This window comes from Halichoeres trimaculatus, unplaced genomic scaffold (genome assembly GCF_033239565.1).
Source record: "Halichoeres trimaculatus isolate MK-OKI-2021-1 unplaced genomic scaffold, fHalTri1.1 fHalTri1_scaffold_10, whole genome shotgun sequence".
NCBI classification, from domain to species: domain Eukaryota; kingdom Metazoa; phylum Chordata; class Actinopteri; order Labriformes; family Labridae; genus Halichoeres; species Halichoeres trimaculatus.
In genome coordinates, this window is record NW_027437187.1 from 34,808,397 (window position 1) to 34,834,892 (window position 26,496).

Sequence of the window (26,496 nt, forward strand, 5' to 3'; positions counted from 1 at the left end):
TAAACATGCTAAACAAGCAAATGGTTTTGCGTTGTTCCATACTGTACCGAAAATGTACCGAACTGTGACCCTAAAACCAAGGTACGTACCGAACCGTGATTTTTGTGTACGGTTATACCCCTACTAATTACATCATGAAAGAGACGCAGATGCAGATTTTGTCATAATTAAGGGGAACCTCCTGGAAAACCCCATTAAAAAAATTTGAACTGTGCATGTCTACTACTTGCAAACAGCAATAAACCTGGCGAGCGGTAACGTGTGACTGAGAGAAGATCAAGAAAAACATTTTTAGCTGGAGCAATGGAGATTTCATTACAAGAATACACAAACAGCTGTTATCAGTGAGTCAGTCAGGTAAACAAAGAGAAAGAGAAAGTTTGGCTATCTTAAACAGAGTATGTGGTGTTTCCAAGTGCACAGTGCAAAACCTCAATAATAAAATCAATAATATGAAAACTACTTTGAGGAACAAGTGCTGCAGCAATGCCTCAGTTCCTCGATGAATAACTCTTAACGGCAGTTTATGAACTCCAACATTTCACCACACACATCTTAAAGGACCTCGATGTAGAAAAGCAAGAAGAGCGATCAAATTTATTGAACTGACCAGCCTCGCCAGTTTTAAGACTCATCTGTTAACCGAAAAAATGTTGTGTCTCTTAAATCTAAATTTGCTGTATGGCTACACATCACCACCTTTCCAAAGGATTGTCCACTGTCTTTGCATTTTTCGTCTCAAACTGTAACGCATCGCGCGATGTCTGTCTTTAAACACCTGAACAGGCGCCGTAGTCCTACTGTTAGCGCCTGTAATGGTGGGGTATACCTCCATTAAATCTAACGCTCTTTTGGCCTGTTAACCTGGCTAATCAGTTTTTATTTTCAGTAAAAAAGTCAGTTTTCCCCGCTAATGGCTTGTCATGCTGAACATCCAGCATTGTTACTTCATGTTCATGTTAAACACATGGGGCAGCAGAGTACCCCCTCTTTAAAGAAACATTTCTCTCTTAAACAGAATGAAACCAAAGAAAAGACGAGTCATCTCTGGTAGTATAGCTTTATTACACTGACAAAGTTGATTTGACATTACATAGGAACATGTACCTTCAGGGTTTTTTTCATGGACAACAGATCATACATATACACACAGAACAGACAGTGTTACGCACAGACGTCTCTGTGGAAGTGACGGCAGTCTCTAAGAACTGTGTGGGACGTGAGGTGGACATTTAGCATTAGCCATCACGAGCTAAATGAGCAACTACGTCTGTGTTAGTCCGACAGATTCTCAGCATGCTACAAACCCCACACAGACCCCACACAGACCCCACACAGACCCCACGATCCCTTCTCCTTATTTACAAAATGGCAGTGATGGAGGATTGTTTCGGTGGCTCTGTTCATCGTTTATGGCACTATTCACTCACCGCTGGTCTCTCTCTGCGACCAGGTCTACAGAAGAGGCTCATCATCGATACAAAAATATAGTACAGCAATTTTCTTGTCATAGCAAACATTCATACCTGTCTGTCAATGGCCCAGTCGCATCAGCAGCCATTCAGAGAACATAAAACAAAACACAACCTGCTACACAACGCAAAGACGAAAGAGGCGCCGAAGTTTGAGTCCATGTGAGACGGATCAGAAAGTCTGACGTGTTAAAGATGTTTTTCTCTCATTCAAATAAGCTGATGCTTCACAACATTAAAGTAACTTTCTGGATTTGCAAAAGTTGAACCCATCATTTCAAAGACCACAGCGTGCAGAAGCAAAAGTTAAGTTGTTTCTACTATAGTTTTGTCATAATGAAAATTATTCTCAGTAGATTTGAGTAAATAAGTGTTTTTTTCCTTCCACCATAGATTAAATTGGAAATGTTTAGACCCTTATGTCATACTTAGCTTGATATGTGATAAGGTTATCTGGATTAAAGTTGCATCAAATTGTTGTTTCTTTTACTTGTGATTTCAGCCTCTGTCTGAAACACTTAATTTAGGCTGCTGTCTCTTTAAGGCTCCACAAACCCCCTTTCCTCTGATTGGCCAGCCCCTTCTCAGGGGGTGGGGCTATGTGGGAACCTTGTTGTTTTGAAGATGTGTTGAAGATCTGATCATTCAGAGATCCCTACAACGTATGAAGATGTAGAAGTGTAAAATTCTGCACACAGTTAGGCCAATGTTTGAAATATGGAAAAGCAGAATACCCCTCTTTAATGTAACCGCCATATTGACCGAAATATTTTTTCTCCCTCCCTTGGGCAAGCTATCCTACAATTCAGGTTTACAATTATTTTTTATGAAAGGGTTAGGATGGTGAACCTTTAAAAGTAGTCACATAAGTTTTACTAAAACAGATCCACCATCCATCAGGCGCTGTTTCCACCAAGTGGTCCGGTTTGGATCAGTACACTGCAAAAAAATGAAATTTTATCAAGTGTTTTTGTCTTGTTTTCAGTAGAAAATGTCTTTTTAGACTTGATATGAGCCACATTCACCTGACCAGTCCAGAAAAATGTCTAATTTCAAGTTATTTAAAGACAAAATGAGGTCTGAATTGCTTGTGACATCATTCTAGTTTCAAGCAAATTTTCTTGTTCCATTGTCAGATTTATTTTACTTGTTAAAGCAATTCAGACCTCATTTTTGTCTTCAAATAACTTGAAACAAGACATTTTTTTGGACTGATAAGTTGAATGTGGCCCATATCAAGTATAAGAAGACATTTTTTACTGAATATAAGACAAAAACACTTGATAAGATTTTAGTTTTTTACAGTGAACAGTTTGGTATGGTTCAGATTTGTAAAGCTTTAACCGTGCCCTTCTTGGTGATTGGCATGTAGCTCTTTGTTACAAAGCTCAACCAAGCTTTGTTTCTTTAATTCTTCTGTGGGACAGGAAGTGACAATTCTTTCCACCAATTAATGGACTACAGTGTTTCTAGCTCCTCCTTCTGGGGCCGGATTGGTTTAGTCTGGCACCCCAACAGAAGGGTACCAAAAAGTGGGACGGTACGGGTCGGTAATTTGGGGACTTGTCCCAGATTTATCCAAAGGAAACGCCACAAAATGTGTACCGTACCAAGACAAACCGAACTGAAGCGCTTGGTGGAAACGAGGCTTTAGACTTTACATGATCCTGAATCATTACGATACCAAAATTCTGATATCTCAGGTGTTTCATTTTCACTTCATCCATTTTTATGCCTCTGAAATGTGACAGTAATCTCAGATTCTATTTATTTATTTTATTATTTACTTGATTGCTCTTTTCTCATGCCTTTAAATTGTGTTTGATTATGTTTTTTTTTTTTTAAATGTTTTTTTTTGCATTTTATGTAAAGTGTTTCTTTTGTCTCATGTTAGCCACATATTTTATTTTATTTATTTAATTATTTATTTTATTTCATTTATTTAATTATTCATTTTATTTTATTTTATTTTATTTATTCAATTATTTATTTAACTTTATTTTATTTCATTTTATTTATTTGATTTCTCTGTACAGCACTTTGCTCAATAGTGTATGTTTTTAAGTATTAACAAATACAGTTGGATTGGATTGGATTTTAAAGACATTCCCTGTGTTATCTTTAACATTATTATCAACTAAAAATGATTTTTTGACTTAAAAGTAGACTCATCTTATATTCAGGCCAAAGTAAAACTTTTTTGCAAACAAAATTTTATGCAACTTGAATCCAGATAACTTCCTAAACCATCTCTGCCAAAAAAAATATGAATGCATTTATTAGAGCGACGGCTGTTTGTTGATAAAGTCACAGTATGATCATTCTACTGTGCTACATTACACTATTATTACATGCAGGACGAACTGTATGTGCATTAATAGACCAGAGTAAAAACCTTTTAAACTCAGGACTTGGTGCACAGATTGGGTTAAAGCACAGCTATCACTGATGGTCACAGGATGACACACTCTTGGTGTGAAGCCAGATAAACACAGGAGCCAACGCTGCGAGGTAAACGGTAGAAGTTCAACAGGAGGCCTTGATTGTAAGAGCAGTCATTAAACGCTGAAGATGGACTTTCTCCTCCAAAAAGCTCCTGGCTGTACACCCTCAGCGCCCTTTGTCTGAGCGTAAATCCAACAGGTAAAGCTCTTCTCAGTGTCAAATCAGCGTAAGAAAAACAGCACGGAGACAGATCTGACACACACTAAGCGATTCATCAACTGACAGAGAAACCTCCGGGCCATGTCTCTCATTTGTTGTCTTTCTTCTCTCTGAGAAAAACCTCACGCCGATCAAGCGTGTGCATGTCGCCGGGGTCGGACTGTTTTAACACGACGGGTTTGAAAAAAAAAGAAGAAGAAAGCTGCTTCTTGTCCTTTTGACTCTGAGAGATTCACAGTCACGAAAAGGCTGCGAGTCATGCACGTTAAAGCTGATCATCCAGATTATTCTACACGTAAAGCATCCAGTGAACTGCACGCACGTCCCACATGCGGCGTGCGGAGGTGGGGTGATTTCTACATGGCCATTTGTCACTTATTCACATTACAGACAGATCCCAGCCACATCCAGGTATCGAAGCACGGGCCACCCAGAGGAGAACACCAGCGGGTCGATGGCGTTGTGCTCTGTGACAGCGGCTTTGTCCTCCGGGAGGCTTTGTGCTGTGTTATTGTCTCGTAGAGGAACAGGAAGGCTGACATCACGCTCCCTGGGGTCAGAAGAAGTCAATAACCTGGTCCGATAGTTCAGAAAGGACCAGGGGTCAAAGGTCAACAATCTATGTACATCGAGTTTTCAGTCAAAGCTGCAGAAACTGTTCGTTCCCCTCAGCGTTCAGAGTCCAGTGTTTGGCGTACAGTAGTTCTTGGTCCCTCCTTCAGGTGCAGCACTCGCGCTCCACGTGGCAGAACAGCGAGGACTGAGTCGGCAGGGACGTGGAGGTGGAGGGGTCACAGGAGGAGAAGGAGGAGGAGGATGCGGGGTCGTTGGTGGAGCAGGAGGAGGCGAGGAGGGAAGGGTAGGGGCTCATCTTGTCGATGTTGACGTAGGTGGTGTTGAGCAGGACGTAGTGCTCCCCGCTGAAGCTGGAGAAGATGGCCGAGATCCGCGACACGAGCTCCGAGAAGGAAGGTCGGCGCTCCGGCTTTGGGTGCCAGCATTCGATCATCACCGTGTAGCTGGAGGAGGGAGGAGACAGGAGGGAGGAGAGGAGGGAGGAGAGAGGAGAGTCAGAAGGGAACTCAGGTTTATCTTTGGCGTACCTCTCTGAGTTTTTAGAGCTCATCTCATCAGGACATCTGTTTTTTTTTGTGAAACACTTTGATGTTTATTTTAAAATAGGAGCAGAAAAAATTTCAGGTTATCGTTCAAATGAGCAAAAAAAAATTCCCATCATTCCTCACTTTGCACTATGAATGCTGCTATGTATAACTGCACTGACTCTACACCTTTCTATCCTTCTTTCCTTCATTCCTCCCTAGAATCCTTTTATTTCTTTCCTCCTTTCTATCCTTCCTTTGTTCATTTCCTATTTTCTTTTCTTTCCTTTCTCCCTATCTTCCATTTCTTCTGTTCTAGCCTCCTTTTATTCCTTTCTTCCTTCCTTCCCTTCATTAATTGGTTCTTTTCCTTCCTTTCTCCCTTACGTTAAATCCTTCCCATTTTTCCTTTTGCCCTTCCTAATCCTTTCTTTCTTCCTTCCTTCCCTCTGCCCTTCCTCTTCCTTCCTTAATTAATTCTTGGCCTTCCATTCACCCTTCTTTCCTTCCTTTCCTTCTGTCCTTCCTTTATACCTTCCTCCCACCCTTCTTTCCTTTCTTACTTCCTAGCCTTCCTTCCACCCTTTTTTACTTCCTTAATTCCTTCCTTGCGAGCCTCCCTTCCACCCTTTTTTCTTTCCTTTCCTTCCACCCATCCTTCTTTCCTTTCTTACTTCCTAGCCTTCCTTCCACCCTTTTACTTCCTTTATTCCTTTCCTTCTGCCCACCCTTCTTCCCTTTCCTACTTCCTTTCCTTCTTCCTCCCAGCCACCCTCCTTCCCTACTTCTTTTCCTTCTGTCCTTTTTTCATTCTTTCAGCCCACCCTTTTTCCCTTTCTTACCTCCTTTCTCACTTCCTTCCTTCATTCCTTCCGCCCTCTCTTACTTCCTAGCCTTCCTCCCGCCCTTCTTTCCTTTCTCACTCCTTCCGCCCACCATTCTTAACTTACTTCATTTCCTTTATCCTTCTTTCCTTCCACCCACCCTTCTTCCCTTTCCTACTTCCTTTCCTTCTGTCCTTTCTTCATTCCTTCTTCTCACTCTTCTTCTTTTTGTTATTTCCTAGCCTTCCTCCCGCCTTTCTTTCCTTGCTCACTTCCTTGTTTTCCTTCTTATTCTTTGATTCAATCTTTCCTTTCTTCCTTCCCCCCACCCTTTATTTCCTTCTTGCTCTTAATCCCCCTCCTTTAATCCTTCCTTCCTTTATCCCTTCTTTCATCCTTACTCCCTTACTTTCCTTCCTATCCTTGTTCTTTCCCCCTTCTTCCTTTCCTTCCTTTCTCCCTTCCTTACTTCCTGTCTTGCTCTCCATCCTTCTTTCTTATCTTTTCTTTATTTCCTTCCACTCTTCTTTTTTTCATCACTTCCTAGCCTTCCTTCTTATCCTTCCATTCTATCTTTCCTTTTTTCCTTATTTATTTTCTTGTCCTTCACCCTTCCAATCCTTCTTCATGATTAATTTTTTACTTCCTACATCCTTCCTTCCTCCCCTTCTTCCTATCCTTGTTTCTTCCTCCTTCCCTCCCTCCTTCCTTCATTACTATACTTCCTCCTTTCCTTCCTTTACTTCCTGTCACATGTTCCGTGGTCAGAATCAGAGTTTGCTGATGTTTACGCAGAGTGCAGCTTCTGGTATGAAGAATGAAGAGACACCTGAGGGACAGGTGAGCTCTGATCAGTCTGTAATGATGACTCAGGATGTTTGATCACAGTTAGTGACAGATTTTTACTGAAATCACTTAAAGAAACATTCGTTTGTTACTTTCAGAGTTAATGAACGTCTCAGTTTGAGCCGCGGGTTCTTGATCATTTTCACTGAATCAAACTTTTTCCTTTCATTAACTTTTTGCTGTTTGTTTTGCAGACTCTCTTGTTTTCATTCCCCTGCTTTGAGTCTGTCTGAGTCCTGCAGCAGCATGAAGCTCTGCCTCTCCTCTCCCCTTGTGATAAATCATCCGTCAGTTGGCGTTTAACCTGGAAACCGCTCCGTGCCTCCAACACCGTCGGGGGAGCGTCAGTCAGAGATGCTTCGGCAGATATCAATATTTAATTCCATTGAACAATAGCTTTATTTTCCCGCGGCTGCTGTCATGCATAAAAAATGAGCAGCTCTTAAAAATGGCTCATTATGTCAACACGCCTCAGAGATAAGTCTGACTTTCACCCAGCGATCAATCATTTTTATCATTCTGCAGCAAAACTCTGCAGCCTGTCAGAGAGTGACAGATCAGAGATTTCCACCATCATCTCTCGCTCTCGCTGACTTGGCAGCGTATCCTCGTTAAGAATGAAGACAAATAGCAGCATCGCAACAAGCCCGAGCCGTCTGTCGGCGTCTGCCGTCGCCCAAACAGCCAGCCCACCGTCAGGAGTGAAGAATGGAGGGAATGTTTGCAGACGTGCATCATCTCCTGACGTCTCTGTTTAATTTACAGCTTTGGGAACTTCAGGGCCTCAGCCTCCTTCACCTGAACACTCCCACTCCCCTCTAATTCACACACACACACTGCGCAGACAGCCAGGGAACACCTCCGTGTGTTATCTGCTCAGGATGAGGTCACAGCACCAGCAGGTCGGGGAGAAACGATAAGAGTGATTCAGATACGGTCGTGTGGAGTGAGACAGTGAAGGTGCTTCGACTGCTGAGAAAAGACGACCAGCTGATCTGATGAGACACTTTGACAGAAACAAAGAAGAGTTTCCCTTTCCTTTAAAAAACTTTTACTAAATGTACTCATTGCTGCTGCTGAAAACCTGCAGACTGAGTCTTGCAGAAACACTTCCAACCTTGTTTGAGTTAAAAACATTTGCATGCTTTGCATTTAGATGGTAAAAATTAAAATCATGATGAATTGAACCTTCTACCTTGATTTTGGTTAATGCTTGCTTATTCCACACCAAGCTCAGTTTATTCTGTCAATGGTCAGCTAGAATGAAAATGTTTTGTGTAAAATTCCTTTTTTGTGATGCTGTCTATTTGTCTTTTTGTCCTTTATCAAAACTTTTATCTTTTTATCTCTTTTATTTCTATCTTACTGTCTTGTGAGCTTTTGTATTGTTTTATCTCTTGGTCATTATATTTATTGTCTTTCTATAATTATTTTATTATTCTATTAACACTCTTAATATTGTCTTCTTAAACTTGCTGTCATGTTTTCTGCTCTCAGTCCCTTTTTATTGTCTTTTCTTTGTCTTGCTAATTTATGTTTTCAGCTTTTATTTTGCTCCTCATTGTCTCATTTTATATTGCATGGTTTTTGAATTGTCTGGGTTCACATCTCTTATGAAACTACAGTATTTCTAAGACTTGTCTCAACTAAATTAAAGCTTTCTAATTTTATTTTCTGCGTGCTGAAGCTTGTGTTCCCTGTTTTTATGTCCTTATTGTTGTCAAAACACTTTGTAAACCTTTGATTTTAAAAGAACTATACAAATAAAGTTATAATAATAATAGTAATAATAATCAGAATCATAATGATTCTGATTATTATTACTATTATTGTAAAATATTCAAATTTTCCTAAAAATGAAGAAATTTGAAAAAAAAAAAAAAGTTTATCTTGCAGCAAAAGAAATTATTTGACTATTATTAGTATTTATGTTAGTGTAGAAAATAACTTTCTCCATATGAGAAAGGTACTTCACTGCATTTTTGTCCTTACTGTTGCTAAAGTGTGTCCAAACAACAGACACAGATTTACACATAGTTAATGTACTGACTTCTTCTGGTTTTCTGGCAGCCTTCACACTCTGGGGCCATAGACTGTAAAAACAAAAGGGCGTCATCTTGCCAGGTTCGAAGTGAGATCTCCACCAAAACTGCTCCCCCTGGTGGCTGGCTGCAGTATAGGTCAAAAAAATCCATCTCCCCAGTCATTCCAGATGGGCTGTGGTCAAACTTTAAAAAATTAATACACCTCGTAGAAATGTTTCTCACTTCCGATTGTTGTGATGATTTGAAGATATCATTTGGCTGTTTTGTATTATAATCCTCTTTTTTCTAAAAAGTTTTGTTTTCATTAGAGGTTAAAAATGAGGCTTAATGATGATTGACAGCTGCTGTTCTGTGTAATTTTTCAGGGATAGTAAAATATGTCAGGAGGGAGAGTCAAAAGGAAATAAGACTAAAAAAATAACATTCTTTCTAAGAATTGGTTTGTTTTTCCATAGACAAAGAGCCAAGTCAGTGCCATGTCATTGCATCATCATAAAATGCCAGTACGTCACTCCATATGTAACCCCCCTGGGCGAGGGGGTTGAGTGTCGGCTGCGGACACAAGGGGCGGAAGATGGCACTGGGAGCGCTTAAAACAAGGCAGAGATTAGTTTTACATTACTCGCTTCTAACTGTGTGGTACACCAAGTGTGCTCGCCTTTCTCTTTCTGTGTGTTTGTGTGTTGAAATTAGGGATGCACGATATTGGATTTTTGCCGATATCAAATATGCTGATATATTGAAACCCCTTTTGGCCGATACTGATACCGATACTGATACCGATACCGATACCGATAATCACAAGGTGGTTTGTTTTTTTCACTGTAAAGAAAGCTAAGTCTATCCTGTACTGGAATTTATATGTTACTCTTATTGTGACAGTCTTATTTGTTTAAGAAACACACATAAAACAAGACAAAAAACATTTGATTTTATCATAAATAAGAAAGTTTTTTCAAACTCAAGACATTCAGTATTGAAATACAGAAAAATAATTTCTTTAGATCACATGAACGTTAAATGTACAATGCATTTTTAAACATAACCAAGTTGCATTTGATTATTTTAGAGCTACTGTAACAACCTGGTGACAGACACAGAGCTCTGCAGTGCAAATAAATGAAGTGCTACATTTTATTTAAGGAGCTTATTTTTCAGATGGAAAATAATAATAATACTAACTGAATAGCACCTTATCGGCTGTGCTTATCGGCAGAAATTTTTACATCTGCCGATACGATAAACATGTTTTTAAGCTTCTATCAGCCGATAACGATATTGTGCCGATAATATCGAGCATCCCTAGTTGTAAAAACAGCGTAGATCTCTGCCGCGTGCAATACGGAGCAGGGGAGAAATGTGAACACACAAACATGAGGCAAAAGTGACACCCCAACATGTAAATAAGTAAGCAAAGACCTGATCTTTAAGAGACAATGTACTGCTGCTTCAATTTCTCCTCCAGTTTAAGTTATAAATGAGTAAACGCCAACAAAACAACAGACGACTCACTCAGCAGCTTTGCTTTTCAAGAATGATAAAAAATATCAGGCTGTTTATTCTGTTCAATAAAATACTGCAAAAAACTGAAATCTTATCAAGTGTTTTTGTCTTACTTTCAGTAAAAAATGTCCTATTGCTCTGGATTTAAGCCACATTAACCTCACCATTCCAGGAAAATGTCTTGTTTCAAGTTATTGAAGACAAAACGAGGTCAGAATTGCTTGGAATGAGTTAAAATAATCTGCCGATGGCAGAAGAGAAAAGTTTTAAAGGACCAGTGCTTCCACCTAACTAGACCCAGCACCAGTTAGGTGGAAAAGGGGTAACAGACTCCTGCATGGCCCACACTGCTCGCCTGATGGCATGAAGATCAGCGAGGTTTCAGCGCTGAGCCTTTCAAGTCGAGGTTCAGATACAAGTTTGCACGTGGCAGCTTTTTGAAACATGATTGTAGCTGATGTTTCAGAGAAAGCACGACTGAACTGTACAGGAAGATTTATGCAGCAGCCAGAGTTCACCAACAAAACCTGACAGGCTGATGTTGGAGGGGCGTGGATCTTTGGTTCAAACTCGCTAGAAGCAAAGATTGACTTTGATTTAACCCTGAACTGTCTGCAGAAGAAACGTTTGACGGAGCAGACGAAGGAGCTGTAAGTGTGTTTAACTCTTACTAAAGAAGGTGATGAATGCTCCAAACCTGACACCGTTTTATTTACGACTTCCACCGCCCACACAGCTCCACTTTTCTCACTTCTCCACCACCTCGCTTTGTCTCAGCTCTGCAGCGAATCAATCACACTCAGGCTGAGCTGTTAGTTAAAGGAGCTCAATGACAGGTGAGCGTTTAAACACAGGCGTTCACGCAGGTGTGTGTGACTTACAGCGCGTCGGGGCAGAACTCGGGCTGCAGCAGCCTCCTCCCCTGCAGCAGGAACACGGTGATGTCGAAGGAGTTCACGTCAGAGTACGGCGGAGCTCCACGGGTCATCAGCTCCCAAAGCAAGACGCCGAACGACCACTGCGGAGAAACGTTTTCACCCAGCGTTAAAACAAGCACCGAGCACCATCTTACAACACATTTCACCGCCTGAGCGACCGCGTCCTCACCACGTCAGACTTGGTGGTGAACTTGTGCGTCTGCAGACTCTCCAGAGCCATCCACTTGACGGGCAGCTTGACGCCGCTCTTGTTGTGGACGCTGTAGTACTCTTTGTCGTAGATGTCTCGAGCCAGGCCGAAGTCCGCCACCTTCACCGTGTAGCTCTCATCCAGCCTGTCCGAGCAAACGGAGACATTTCTCATTCAGCTTTTCTACCCCAGCATCTTCATTTCTCGCAGTGTCAGACACACTCTTCTGCAGATTCAGTACACACACACAAACTCACATGCAGTTTCTTGCAGCGAGGTCTCTGTGGACAAACTTCTTGCTGGCCAGGTACTCCATCCCTCGGGCCACCTGCAGCCCGAAGCCCATCAGGTCCTTCACTGTTGGGTTCTGCAGACGAGGAGATCACAGGTTTAGAGCCAAAACAGAGCATGAGTTTACAAAAGACTCTGAGCTTTATGCTTCACTCAACAAAAAGACAGTTCCTGCAAAAATGTACTCCATATTTTCGATTCTTGAGCCCTACTGTTGCTTCAACCTTTGCGAATATAGCACTGGACTAAATAATAAACAAACTGAATAATAACGAAGGACCCTGCAATTTGTATCTTCCTTATAATTGTATGCTTTATTTTGTTAACAGTACCTGTGACAGATGTGTGTAAACCAATGTTGTGCTGAGCTTTTTGTGTATTTTGTGTGTTTTGTTGTTGGTTGTTCATAAAAAAAGGAAAAAGTAATAAACATATCTGTTAAAAAAAAAAGACTGAATTTGCTTCCCTCTCTTAACTCTTTGTTATGCGAGAGGATCTGGGCCTGAGTCTCTCTGCATGTGTCTTAAAGCAGACTGAAGGAGCTAGAGGAAGATGCCACTGGAAAAAACTAAAATCTTACTGTTTTTGTCTTATTTTCATTAGAAAATGTCTTTTTAGACTAAATATGAGCCACATTCACCTGACCAGCCCAGAAAAATGTCTTATTTAAGTTATTTAAAGACAAAAATGAGGTCTGAAATGCAGTGACAAGTTTTAAAAAAAATGCCAATGGAAGAAGATAAAAGTCACTAAGACATTATTCTAGTTTCAAGAAAATTTTTCTGGACTGGTCAGGTGAATTTGGCTCATATTAAATATAAAAAGACATTTTGTACTGAAAATAAGACATAAACGCTTGATTTTTTACAAGTCAGCTCATAGATGCTTTGACAAATGACTTCCTATTCTATGATCTAGAATTTGCTCATGGTTTTTTTTTAAACTCCTGTGTTTTTGTCATACATTGTTGTTGTTTTTAACACACTAGATTCCCATACACCCAAATAATCTACTATTAACAGATTTTTTTTTTTTTATCAATTATGTCATTTATAGTCATGAAAAAGCTGAAAGAATGAGGCTGTTTCATTTCATAAAAGCTGAGGGAAACATTGCTAGTTTCAACTTGCCAACTCCTCAGTAAGGAAAGTCACCATTGTCTGTCCCAGGAGCCACTAAAAGTCACTAAATGACACTGCTGTCTAATTTGTATAATAATCCATTTACATGTAATTGTCATGGACTCTGTAGGAGAGAGAAATAAGGTGGGAGAGACAGAAAGCAGGAAAAACACAACATCATAAATATGTCTAAACTACAAATTAACTTTTTTTTGTCCATTCTTGTTTCTTTATGTCTAAATATCAACCCCCCTCCTTTATCTGAGCTGGGGACCAGCAGAAGTGACCATAATTCATCTGCTGTGAGTGCGGACTGTCAGTCTGTTTTGGATAGAGGAGGGACAGAGATCAAAACATGCTTTAACCTCAGATTCTCCAAACTCCAGGAGAGTCGCAAGAATTATCATCTTTAAAAAAACTCACCAGAGGGTCTGAAAAATCATTAAATGTAGGGACAAAGTCTCTAAGTTGGCAACACTCAGTATTATCCTCCTCTTTCTTACCGCTGTCATAGCTCACACTGAGTCTACAGAGCTCCCACACTGCAAAAAAATAAAATCTTATCAAGTGTTTTTGTCTTTTTTAAAGTAAAAATTGTCTTATTATACTTGATATGAGCCACTTTCAACTTATCAATCCAGAAAAATGTCTTGTTTCAAGTTATCAGAGTACAAAAATGAGGTTTGAATCGCTTGTAACCAGTAAAAAAATCTGCCAATGGAAAAAGAAAAAATTGCTTGAAAATTTCCTTGAGACTAGAGCAATGTCTTAATACAAGTAACTTTTCTCTTCTTCTGGTTACGAGCAATTCAGACCTCATTTTTGTCCTTACATAACTTTAAACAAGACATTTTTCTGGATTGGTCATGTGAATTTGGTTCATATTGAGTCTAAAAAGGAATTTTCTACTGAAAATAAGACAAAAACACTTGATAAGATTTCAGTTTTTGCAGTGCAGACAGCAGAACAGCAATGTCACAGCTACACCCTCTAAAGCAGGGATCCCGAACTCGTTCCATGGAGGGCCAAGAGGCTTCAGGTTTTCTTTCCTACCGAAAACTCCACCAGCTGATTTCACTGATTACCTCACTTTCAAACAGAGAGCAGGGACTAATCAGTGAAATCAGCTGGTGGAGCTTTAGGTTGGAAAGAAATCTGCAGCCTCTTGGCCCTCCATGGTAAGAGTTTGACATCCCTGCTCTAAAAGCTGATTTATGCTTGACGCGTCTACAGGGTCTGCGTGGCTTTGTGTGGACGAATGATGTCATTTTTGCACCTACGCCCCCTCCTAGTCCCGGACGGAGACGTGCAGAAGAACAGAATCTCCTAGTGGTTGAAGTGCAGAAATGCAGGCATCTATATGACTCTTCACACAGAGATCACCGTGATATCTGAGTGGTAAGTAATTCATGGCATGAAACTGCGGCCACTCTTGCCAGAGAAGAGAAATCTGTTAAAATAACCTGGAAAAATCTCCGGTGACAGATATGTTATGTTGTAAACAAAAACAAACTTCTTAGACTCTGCTTCAAACTGAGCTGTAAAATGAAGAAAAAAGAAAAACCCGAACCAAACAAAGCACATGCGCCCTGAACCGAGTGAGGAAAACCGAACGGTTCAGATTTTTTTCATAAACTGTTCCATCTAAACTAAGCCGTGTGAAACATACATGTCCCTCGTCCCGGATGAAGTTGCGCAGGTCTCCGTGCTTCATGTAGGGCAGAACCACCAGCGGGGAGCCCTCTGGAGGCAGACAGATCCCCAGCAGAGAGAGCACGTTAGGGTGGCTGAAGTCCTTCATGATGATCCCCTCCTTCAGGAACTGGGACACCTCCTCCAGGTCCGTGATACCTTCATGGAGAAAAAAAAAAGACACAAGGAGAGTTTTTTTAAAAGGAGATAAAACCCCCTCACCCAGACCTGACCCGTTAACCAAACCCCCATTTGGAGATTGCATCCCCACTCTGATGTCCTGCTCTTTAGCCCCGCTGACTCTGCTGTGATCTGGTTAGAGATGCTCGTAAGGTTTGAAGAAAACAGCTGATCGACCTTCAGCCCGAAGATGGAAGGAGATGACACCAGTTTGAGAGGAAATAAAATAATGATACGTCCGTTTCCTGGGCTGAAAATCTGACAAAGAAGGTAAAAGAAGTGACACGACGCCCTGAGAAATCACTAAATTGAATAAAACCCAAATCCCAGAGGGGTCCAGAGAGAGTCTCTCCTCCTCATTACTCCAGCATCAATCTCCCTGCTCCGTCTGACAGGTTACACGATTAGAGCCAAGACTAACGCCGCCATCAGGCGCTCATTCATCTCCATCAAGTCAGCCGCCGAGGATTCATCGCTCTGATGGGATGAGGTCCTTAATGCAATTTGGTCTTTATGGCAGACTACGATCATATGCAGGGTAAACTGATGAAAGTGTGATAATGACGGCAACTAGAGAGGAAAGAGGAAGGATGCAAAGAAAAGTGGGGAGTTTAAGTCCAGAAAAATGTGGATAAAAGAGAATTTATCTGTATTTACTCCATGCAAAGAGAAACAAACAGCTTTAACTCCAGTACCAGGGTTTGTCAGACCTAAATGTTTACTTACGGTTCAGAGATTTAACCGCACAGTGCTGCTTCTGCCCGTCAGCTTCCAGCAGAGTCCCGTGGAAAACACAGCCGAAGTGACCTGCAGGTTACAACAAGATGCATTAGTCAGATTTATTTGGACTCAGTGACGAACCGTGGTCCTGTTTGAACCTGCGAAGGCCGAGCGAATACCTCCTGCCCACACAGAAAAGCGACGTACGAAACACAGCGCTTTCTGTTCTGATGGATGTGAAGCTCCGATCTGACGCCGCGCTCACCTGAGTGTTGGCCAAAAAACTCTTTTTATTTGGTTTTCCAGTTAAACGTTGCAAAGGTAAAGGGTTTGTTGGCTGACTACCTGTATGAAGTCAGTTTCACCTGGCAGGAAGCCCCGTCCTCCTACAACCCTCCCTGCAGAGGTGTCCTGACTGGGCTTCATGACTCACTGCTGGAGCACAGAGTGAGTCTGAGTCCAGCCAAAGTTTCATCACCTGTGATTTCACCACACAGAGACACCAACTGTTCACTGCACAAACTGAAATCTTATCAAGTGTTTTTTTTTGTCTAATTTAAATGGAAAGAGTCTTTTTAGACTTAATTTGAGCCACATTCACCTGTCCAGTTCATTAAAATGTCTTGTTTTAAGTTGTTTAATGACAAAATGAGGTCTGAATGGTTTGTAACGAGTAAATAAAATCTGCCAATGAAACAAGAGAAAAGTTACTTGTATTAAGACATTATTCTAGTTTAAAGCAAATTTTGAGCAAAGTTTTCTTTTAACTTGTTACAAGCAAGTAAAATAAGACAATTTTTTAACTTAAAACAAGACAAAAACACTTAATAAGATTTCTGTTTTTTGCAGTGTACACCTTGGTACTTTGGAGACCAAAAATCTCAAAAACTTGGTTTGCATGAAACAGGAAAATCTGCTGATTTCCATCGTCTAACCCCAGGAGTCTGCAACTTTCATTTTCATTAGAGCCATTTTTGCCTTCGCTCAACACGATTGAAATAATACTGGAGCAACAAAACAAACTTTATCTCCACAATAAAAACTATAAAGTGGATAAAATTCGATAAATAGTCAAAGCCTAGTGAGTAATTATCGAAACAAGAAGTTATTTTGGAATTCATGGAATTCTACATGTAAAGTCTTGTTTGTTTATTTTTGATAAAGTTGCAAAAAATTCATAAAATTGCAAAACTTTTTTTAAAAATAAATAAATAATAATAATTTTTAAAATTTTACCAAATTACAAAAAAAAATCATGGAATCATGGAAAGTTGCAAAAAAAGAAAAAAAAAAGGAAAGAGAAATTAAATTTTTTTTACAAAAAAGCAAACATTTTTGTAATGCCAAAACTGCAAAAAATGCATTAAAATCATTAAATTTAAAAAATTTCCTTTTTTTTTTAAATTTCCAAAGTAATCAATCATGTATATCAATCATGTATATTAAGCCGGCATGTTGTCAGTTAAATGAATCCATCCACACAGACTTAAAATCTGTAACCGGGATGCCGATAGCTGCATCAGTAACATTAAAGCACGATACCATAGCATCGTGACACAGTGTACCCCACTAATAAATCCAACGAAGAAGAAAAACGCAACACAGTAAACCAGTGTTTCTCAATCCTGGTCCTGGGGACCCCCTGCCCTGCATGTTTTAGATGTTACCCTACTCCAGCACACCTGATTCAAATGAATGGCTCGTTATCAGGCTTGAGCAGAGCTTGATGACGAGCTGATCATTTGAATCGATGACCGTATTTGGAAATGGAAGCAGCTGAAGGAACTACTACTGCCCCCTACTTTTTCCAAAATCAAACCTTCATCAAAGCCACTGGCTTCGCCCCCTGCTGGCCATTAGTAAGAATGCATGGGTTAATATCAACTTTTCCCACCAGGGGGCTGTGCAGTCTACTTCTGAACATCCTTTAAACCACAGGTGTCAAACTCGTGCCAAGGAGGGCTAAGAGGCTGCAGGTTTTCTTTCCAACCAAAAACTCCACCAGCTGATTTCACTGATTAGTCCCTGCTCTCTGCTTGAAGGCGAGGTAATCAGTGGAATCACCTGGCAGAGTTTGGGGTCGGAACGAAAACCTGCAGCCTCTTGGCCCTCCATGGCACGAGTTTGACATCTCTGCTTCAAACCATCCCTGATCCATCCCTCCACCGGTCTGGGACATATTTAAACCGTTAGTTAAACTCTGAGGTGCTGTCCTGCTTTGCCAGAACCCCTGAGGCCGTCAGCATCCCTCGTCTGTGTCTCCACCACCATCTGAACTTCATCATGACGAACACAACCGAAGCACGAAAGTTCAGTTTGGCAGCTGGAGCACGCTGAGAGCTCCTCACAAGGAACGAAGTCGGTGAATAAACCTGAATCTGATTACATCAAAGTAAGCAAACAACAGTTTCTAAATCCTGCCCTTACATGGTAACCACTGCACCATCTAAATTACCATCTCTGCTCTCCCAGAGATACACAGAGTTATTTTTGGATTTCATGCACTAAGCATCTTTCATTTCCATCTTGGCTTGTTCAGAGCCGTCTTCTCGACACTATGATTAAGATTGTGCGTTTTGCCAGTTGGCAGCGTGATCAGAGCGGCCTCAGAAATCAGATAAAGATGATTTTTTATATGAAGGAGGAGGATGAAGGTGATTTCATTTAGTGCATGGAAAACAACTCCCCCTGAGAGTGTGTCTCCCTTTTCCACGCCTGATTCAGTCGATCTTAAATTACCATCGTTCCCACACTGAACCCGCCCCCTCACGTAACCCAGTATGAAGCTGTATTCATCAATACCCCACAAACTAACAGCCTGCTCCTGACTTATTGTGCATTTCCCTGAATTACATCTCTTTAAAGAGGGGGTTTGCCCCAGACGGTGAAGGGGTGCAGGAGTTAACCGAGCGCGGTGCTCTCCTATCACGTCCCTGCAGATGTCTGATGGTGTTGGATTACGCCTCCCAACAATGAGCTCTGGGAATACTAGCTGTGAACAAATCATCCTACGCCGCTTTAAAAAAATCCCGCCTCCAAATCCAGACTCCTTTCTTCAGGGATAATTCAGCGGAGGGGGGAAAGAGGTCTGAATCTGATCTGTGGGTCTGCTCAAACAGCACGATGAGGTGATTTTGTGTCTGCGTGTCGATAAAGACGGCTCAACCCTAACTTTTGTTTTCCTCGCTATAAACCCTGAGTTTACTCCTGGATTGCTTTGTGATAGCATCACTTCATCAGCTTTGATCCCATCATAAATATTTGTAATAAAATAAGCATCATTATTTTTCTTTTGTAGTTCTTAAGATGAGAGTTTGGAGTCCTGCTGTTTTACGAGGTTGATTAATGAGTCCGGTTTCATTCTCAAAGCAAACAAAAGAGACAGATAAATTCAGCAGTTGGTAAATTCAAAGGACTTTTTTGTTGTTATCTGACAAATAAGACTCAACTTTTTTGTCTCTATTTTTCTGCAACTTGTTTCAGAAGGGACAAATAAAAATACACAGAGTCAGAGGTGCTGCCAAACCTGAAATCTAATCAAGTGTTTTTGTCTTATTTCTGGTACAACTGATCTTATTAGACTTGATATGAGTCACTTTTACCTAAAAGGTCTAGAAAAATTTCTGATTTCCAGATATTAAAAGACAGAAAAGACGACTGGATTGCTTCAGAAAGTCTGCAAATGGGATAAGAAAAAAAATTCTTGAAATAAGAACAAAGTCTCAACAAGAAACAGACAACTCGGGTGTCATTTTTGTCTTTAGATAACTTGAAATCTGACATTTTTTTGAACATTTTCAGTGAATGTGGCACATTAAGTTCCAATAAAACTTTTTTTCCACAAATAAAATAAAAAAACCTGCTTAGATTTCATCTTTTGCAGTGCACCTAAATAAACAAAAAATAAACGAAATCGAAACTTCATTGTGGCCATGTGCTGGGATAAAGCATTAATGAACAACAGATGGTCAGCACTGATGCTGAAAAGTGACAGACACGTTTTTATTTAGTAAATTACTACAAAAACACTTATTTTATTTCAGTTTTTGCAGCAACAGGAGACTTAAAAGGGTTTTTGATTGATGATTGCTGCTTTTAACATCTATTACTCAGATTTTCTGGAGTAAATTCACGCTGTAAATTCATGCTCATTAAAAGTATTTTAATGACAAAGTATTTTAAAGTCTATTATTACAGATCCAGATTTGGACTGCAAAGCTCTTGCCATAAATTTAATGCATCGTCCAATTTATTATTTTATTTTTTTTATTTTATCATTTTCCCTTTGCCTGTTTCTGCAACTGACCAGCACCTGAGTACGTAAGTCGGCTGTGCATGAAGAGCTCTTGTGGCTCTTTTGACATAAATTCCATATTTGATAACAACTTTTTTTTATTTATAGTCTTGGCTTTAGAGTTGATCTTAAACAATATTGTGACTTCAAATCAAGAAAAGAAACATAGTGTGTCAGTGTCAGTGTCAGCCTCAAACCCCCTCCTCTGCCTGGACGCTGATGTTTTAGTTGTGCCTGGACGTTTTTGGGAGGATAGTAAGTGTGGTAACCTCAGCCAATCACAGCGTGCCCAGTGTGAAAATGACTTCGTATGTTGATGATAGTAAGTGGGAGAAGCTAATTGGTGCAGCTACAATAGCTGGCGTAGCATGGAGGGAAGAAAAACAACCAAAGTGAAACAAAACTCCAAACAGATAAAGCTTTTTCCTAAACAAGGGTGAAGCTTGGCTTGAATTTTACTCGCTTTCAAGAATTTGGAGATCAACACAGGACAAAAAGCAACAAGAGTTAGCTTTCTGCTAACCAGGTATGTGTCCAATACCCATGATTAGCTTGTGCTAACATGCTAAGTTAGGTGCAAAGCTCAGGAGTCTTTCCCATGTAGAAACATGATGCTACAGGTGGTTGCTGGGCTAGTGAAAGTGTTCACGTAGCTTTGGATGAAGGTTGTGGGTGTGTGCTGCTGCTGGCACTGAGCCAAGGAGGAGGAGCCTAGCTTAAATGGTATGTTTACTAATAAGTCACAAAAAATCCTGCAATTGCATAAGGAGCCGAACTGATTGGGAAGTATTTTTCTGTGACTAACCTCTGCCGATGACCTGGTTGAGATGGAGCAGCAGATGCTCCCTGGCGATCACCACATGCTGCACCTCAGTCAGCAGGTCCGGGTGGAGGCAGGACGGGTCAATGTGGACCGGAGCCATCAGCAGCGGGGACACCAGCTCACCCTCCATCCCCAGACCCATCCCTGCTCCCAGGACGCCCAGCCGAGGGGACAGCAGCTCCCCGTTCCCTCCGTAGATGGGAGCAGTTGCTCGGCACGTTTCGGGCCTGTCTGTGCCCTGATCTGGAGGAGTGGAGGAGACGGAGGGGGTCAAAGGTCAGCGGCTCTTTTAGAGGCATCTCCAGAGGTCAAAGTGTGTTACATGATCAGGGAAAGACGACAACAAAGAGGAAGAGAAACTTGATGCTGTAATGGAATGGAGCTGGAAAAACAGAGTCTCTGATTACTCCTCCGATGCTGTTTGAGGAAGAAACAGGAATTATGAAAAAAACAGACGACAGTGATGACTGAAGTGAGCACAATCATCTCAAAGTCTCCACAGAAGCTGCTCTCCCCGAGGACACACATTAGTTCATTAGTAAGGCGACCTCCTCACAGTTTGAGCTTTTCAAGTCACTTTAAGAAGCAGAAAATTACTCTGCCCATCAAACTCAGGATCATGATACACCAAGCCCTGCTCACGCCCTCAGGATGCAAGACCCCAAAACCACAGGTGAAACCACAGGTGGATGACTGGCCTGTCGGATACTTCCTGGAGTCTAATGTCTGACATAACGTTGCAGAAGAGGAGGTGTGTATTTACATTCAGTTTAAGATCATTAAACTTAAGTTGCTTTCTGAGCAGAAGTTCCAGAAACTAAAATGGTACTATAGCTATGTTCAGCTGAAGGCCCTGCTCCTGAAAGTTCCTGGATCTCTGGAGAGGCTGTTTTATGAGGGGCACTGAGAGCGAAGTTTAACTCAAGTTTCTGCAGCCCAAAAGCATACAGTTCTTCAAAAAAGTCCTTTGTGTTCAGAGTCTCCTCCTTCATGTGTCAAGCTCCCTAATAATTCCTCAACAGATTGGCGTCACGAACAGGATCTCAACACAGCAGCAACTGGGCTACGTCCACATGTGACACCAGAGGTCAGCAGTCTTTGGCTTCATAGGAGCCAGTTTGCCTCAGCTCACCTGGATAAATATCATCCTAAAACCACAAATTATACTCAATCTTCACATACAGACAACAAAGCGTATATAAATCTATAGTTTGCTGAAATCTAGAGAGTAACTAATTAAGAAGTTTTTTGGAATAAACAAAATTGTACCTGTGTTGTCTAAGATTTTTTATTTTTAAGAAATTTGAAAATATTTCAAAATATTTTGATATTAAAAAATTGTCCAAAATTCAATTTTTTAAAATTTCAAAAATATTTAAAATCTACAAAAAATTGTGAAAACGCAATTTTTTAAAAATGTAATTAAATTTGCAAAAATTTCATTTTTTTAACATATCAAAAAATTGCAACAAAATTTAGAAAATTTCCAAATTTAAATGTGCAAACATTTCTTAACACTTAAATATATGCAATAACATTTAAAAAAAAATCATAAATTTGCAAAATAAAAAAAAAAAACAATTTCCAAAATTTGCAAAATTTTTTAAAATATCTGAAATTTCAACAATTTGTTAAAATAAAAAAAGACTCATCAAACGCTATTCAAGAAATTTGAAAATATTTCAAAAATTTGGAAATTCAAAAGTAATCCAAAATTTCAATTCTTTAAAAACTGTCTAAAATATTTGAAGTCTAAAAATGTGTTGTGTACTATTTTTTTTTTAATGTAATAAATTTGCAAAAATTTCATTTTTTTTAACATGTCAAAAAGTTGCAAAAAAAAGGAAAAATCCAAATTTTAAATGTGCAAAAATTTCTTAACTTTTAAATATGTGGAATTACAATAAAAATTAAAATTTTAAAGATTTGCAAAAATTTGCAAAAATTTGAAATATTTGAAATTTCAACAATTTTTAAACAAAAAATGATTAATTAAAAAATTTTGATTATTAAACTTAAAAAAAAATCAAAAGATTTGAAACAATTTTAATTTCTAAAAACTCCTAAAACATTAAAATGTAAAAAAAAATTCACTTTTTTTCTGCCACTGTTTGTGTGTATCCCTTCCAAACTCTACCACAGAGAAGCCTCTTGTTTGTCTTTTTCTCCACTTTGTCTTCTCTGCATATCAACAAACTACTACTTCACAGTTTTGGGTTGAAACATGACTGAGGACTCAAGTTTTCATGGGCTACTGGGCTTTATGGTTTCATAGATGAAAGAAGTTGAGACTGGAACATTTTGAAAGACATGAATGAAAAAATAAAACTAAGTAAAATATTAAAAACCATATCGTGCAAAACATTCAACTTTTGTCTTTTCTGGAGTTTGTAGTTCTGTCTCTCACATCAACACTTACTTCATGATGGGTGACACGGCTCTTAAAGTCTAGGTGTTAGTTCAGAACATGTAAAGCATGCACTGCTAGCATAGCATTTAGCCCCAAAGGGAGGGAAGCAGGTTAGCTGGAGGGAGGGAGGGAGGTGTGCTGTGCGATGGAGGATGACAGGTGAGGTGATGGGGGTGATGGGGGCGAAAAGGGGCATTACTGGTTGACGTACCCTCCAGCAGGTTGGTTCTATAGTCGACGGACTCGTGGGAGACCATTTCATTAGTGGGGCTGACACTCCTCGCGTTAGCCAGCCTGTCCAGATGCTGGATGTGACCCCGGCCATCATACCACACCTCAGACAGATCTAGATGTAGAGAGGGGGAGGACGTGGGAGGAGGAGGAGGAGGAGGAAACGGTGGATACAGATATAAAAGGCACAGAGAGGAAAGGATGGAGAGAGTGGGGGACGTGAGAGAGGAGAAAAAAGGGGGGAGGGGGAGAGAGGAGAGAATTAGAGAGGCAAAGCAGTTCACCAATGCGCCCCAAACACAAACCTCCTGTAAACCCACCAGGCAACAAACCAAGCTTCAACTCATGCACGCAGGTTAGAAATACTGATACTCGTCATTTTCTACGTCTCTGTTTCTGCTCCTTTCTTTATCATTTATCATATCTTACATGTCCTCTAGTTCCTGACTCTTTTATGTTACATGAATTTTACTTAAAGTCGTTTTTGAATCCCTTGATTAACTCTCCTATTATGTTAGGGACTGGTTGATGTTAAAGCTCCCGTTAGGAATTTGCAGCTGGGAACTTTTGTGATGTCTCCAAGACTCTTAACAATCTTTATTTTGATGTTTTAAACCACCTGTTATATATGCTGCACTCCACTTTTACACTTAAACGATATGGAACCAATGCCCAGTACCAGGAATTGGTACTGGTACTTATTGGTATCAGTTTTTGGTACTTTTGTGTGTGTTTATGTGGCAAGAATTACCATTTTCTTAATAATTAAGTATACAATTTTTAAATTTTACTTATTTATTTCTCAATAAATAACCTTGCAATGCTGTGTTCATGTTCAGTGTTGAAAATCATCTACTCTTCTTCACGCTCACAGCCTCAAGTATGGGTGTAGGTACTTAAACGTGGTACCATTTGATGTTACGTGAATCTGTACTTGGTACAGATGAATTTTGTCGCTACCTATGGTGGTACCAAATTCAGTACCCATCCCTAGTCAATCTACTTTTCTATAAGCAAAAATCAAAACAGTACCGTCACATTAAAACAAGCTAAAAGCGCCTTACAGGAGCGCTAAAGTCAATCTGTTTGCAGACGATACTCTCCTGTTTGTTACTAAAAGCTGGGAACCTTTAGTTATCCCAATCCTTGTTGGGTGATGTTTAAACCAATGTGAAGAGTAAAGTCAGACTTTTGTTTATGTTTAAGCTTTAGGATTAAGGAAAATGTCAGAGAAAGACTTTTTTCTTTGACAGTTGGAGAATTAAGCTGAACAACATTCTATTTTATATTGGGATGTCTAAGTCTAAAGTACTGCTTCCTGTTTCTTGGTGTAAAAAAGGAAAAACATTTCTTTTTGCTTCCAAACTTTACAACCTTTTCGTACAGTATCTTATCTTAAATTTCCTCTGATTCTTAACATTTGTACGTGACGTGACAGTTACTTCAAGAGTTTTTAAAATCGATTCATCGCCCTTATTAACTTGCACATTAGAGAGAGTTTTAAGGACAATTGTAAGGAACCATACCAGGTTGGTCCTACAGCTTAGGTGAGGAGCTTTCAAGAGCGACCTTTGACCTTAAAAAAGTAAATAACACTTTGAGGAAAAAAAGAGAGAACTTTCTCTGTATTGATGTTTTAAGTTTAACCCTGGACGGGTCGTGTTTCACTGCACGCTGCAAAAGTGGCTTCGTTTCCACATTTTCTGATGCAAAGTTATTGAATAAGTGATGGATGTGACCTTTTTAAAGCAGGGAGAGTTTTTTTAATCTACCTACTTATGTATAGGACAAAAAATAAAATTAAAACAAACTTAAACTTCCTTCCAAGAGCGCTACAGTCAATCTGTTTGCAGACGATACTCTTTTGTATGTTACTGAAAACTAGAACCCCCGAGTTGAATTAATCCTTATTTGGTAATGTTTAAGCAAACATGTGAAGCGCAAAGTCAGAAAAAAGCCAGAGGACTTTTTTCTTTGGCAGTTAAAGCATTAAGCTGAAATATGAGAGATACAGATATATAAGAATAAAATCTTTTATTCTTATGCATGGTCCTTCTGCTAGTTTTTTGTTTATTTAATCATTCTCCAGCCTGATTTTTTCCGAGCATTTCTTCCTAAATTTCACTGAAGGTGGCATGATGGAATAATTTCTAGTCATTCTAACCTGATCGAAATGACGTTTCAGAGAGTAACCCATCGAGATGCTGCAGACCGACTCTGCTCTTACCATCCATGTGTTTGTTCCTCCTCCACATGAGCAGCGAGGCCAGCATCATCAGCAGCAGGCTGACACACACGCAGCCCACGATGAGGCCCGTGTAGTCCTGCTCCTGAGCCAGCGTCACCTTGCCCAGATGTCTGATGGAGTTCGCCTGACGCCACTGGAAGGAAAAAATGAAACATGAGAACGAAACTTTCCTAAATTTAAAGTAAAGAGCGTGTTTGCTTCCCGTTATCAACCAAACTCTTACAAAGACTTCAAGAATCCTGAGCGCAGACTCCCGCAGCATGCATGTCACTAAAACCATGTGGTGCGAGCACACGCGAGCATTTAGGAGGCATGAAAGTGGCATTCAGACACATGGTATGCAATAACACAGACACACAGACGGTCTGTTGCCACAGACGACAGGCAGATTACATCAGTGATATTGCTCCTGCCATTATTAGATTCAGTGGAAATGAAGCTTCTGCTGCAGATGGGTGTGTGTGTGTGTGTGCGTGTGTGATTGTGTGAACACCCCCTGTGATAAAGGCTTTCTACTCTGAAGGCCACTTCACGACTGATGAGGCTGATAATGTGTCTGTGTCGGAGCACGCCACCGCGTCAGCAGACGGCGATAGCTGGATATTATATCTGAGAAGGAGACGACGGTGTGAGGAGCTCAGCGCGAGTTCATATCATGAAGTTTGTACATTTTCTCTTATCACACATCTGAAGACCTGCAGGGATGTTTGGAGACTGACTGTTCCAATAACAAACCAGTGAGAGGTTTTAAAACAGATTAAACAGATCTGAAAGAAACTGAGTCGTGATATTTCTACATCTACTCCAGCACACTGAGCTCACTTCAACTGCTTTATTAACAAAATTGCTTAATAACTATTTCTATTCCCTGGCCGAGGGTCTCTAGAGCCTCGCCCAGGAGGCA

At 40.2% G+C, this 26,496-nt stretch overlaps 1 protein-coding gene across 1 annotated transcript in view; it reads right to left on the minus strand.

Annotated features, from left to right (window-relative positions):
- Nucleotides 1–3,504: 3,504 nt before the first annotated feature.
- The window catches only part of met (MET proto-oncogene, receptor tyrosine kinase), a 119,103-nt gene continuing 96,111 nt past the window's right edge, over nucleotides 3,505–26,496 (minus strand). The window contains exons 13-21 of the mRNA XM_074677943.1: nucleotides 25,572–25,725; nucleotides 23,325–23,459; nucleotides 20,686–20,946; nucleotides 15,593–15,673; nucleotides 14,664–14,845; nucleotides 11,840–11,949; nucleotides 11,562–11,727; nucleotides 11,336–11,472; nucleotides 3,505–5,155 (exon numbers count right to left, since the gene is read on the minus strand). Coding sequence (XP_074534044.1) covers nucleotides 4,855–5,155; nucleotides 11,336–11,472; nucleotides 11,562–11,727; nucleotides 11,840–11,949; nucleotides 14,664–14,845; nucleotides 15,593–15,673; nucleotides 20,686–20,946; nucleotides 23,325–23,459; nucleotides 25,572–25,725 — 1,527 coding nt within the window. The 3' untranslated portion in view covers nucleotides 3,505–4,854. The remainder of the gene's footprint in view (nucleotides 5,156–11,335; nucleotides 11,473–11,561; nucleotides 11,728–11,839; nucleotides 11,950–14,663; nucleotides 14,846–15,592; nucleotides 15,674–20,685; nucleotides 20,947–23,324; nucleotides 23,460–25,571; nucleotides 25,726–26,496) is intronic.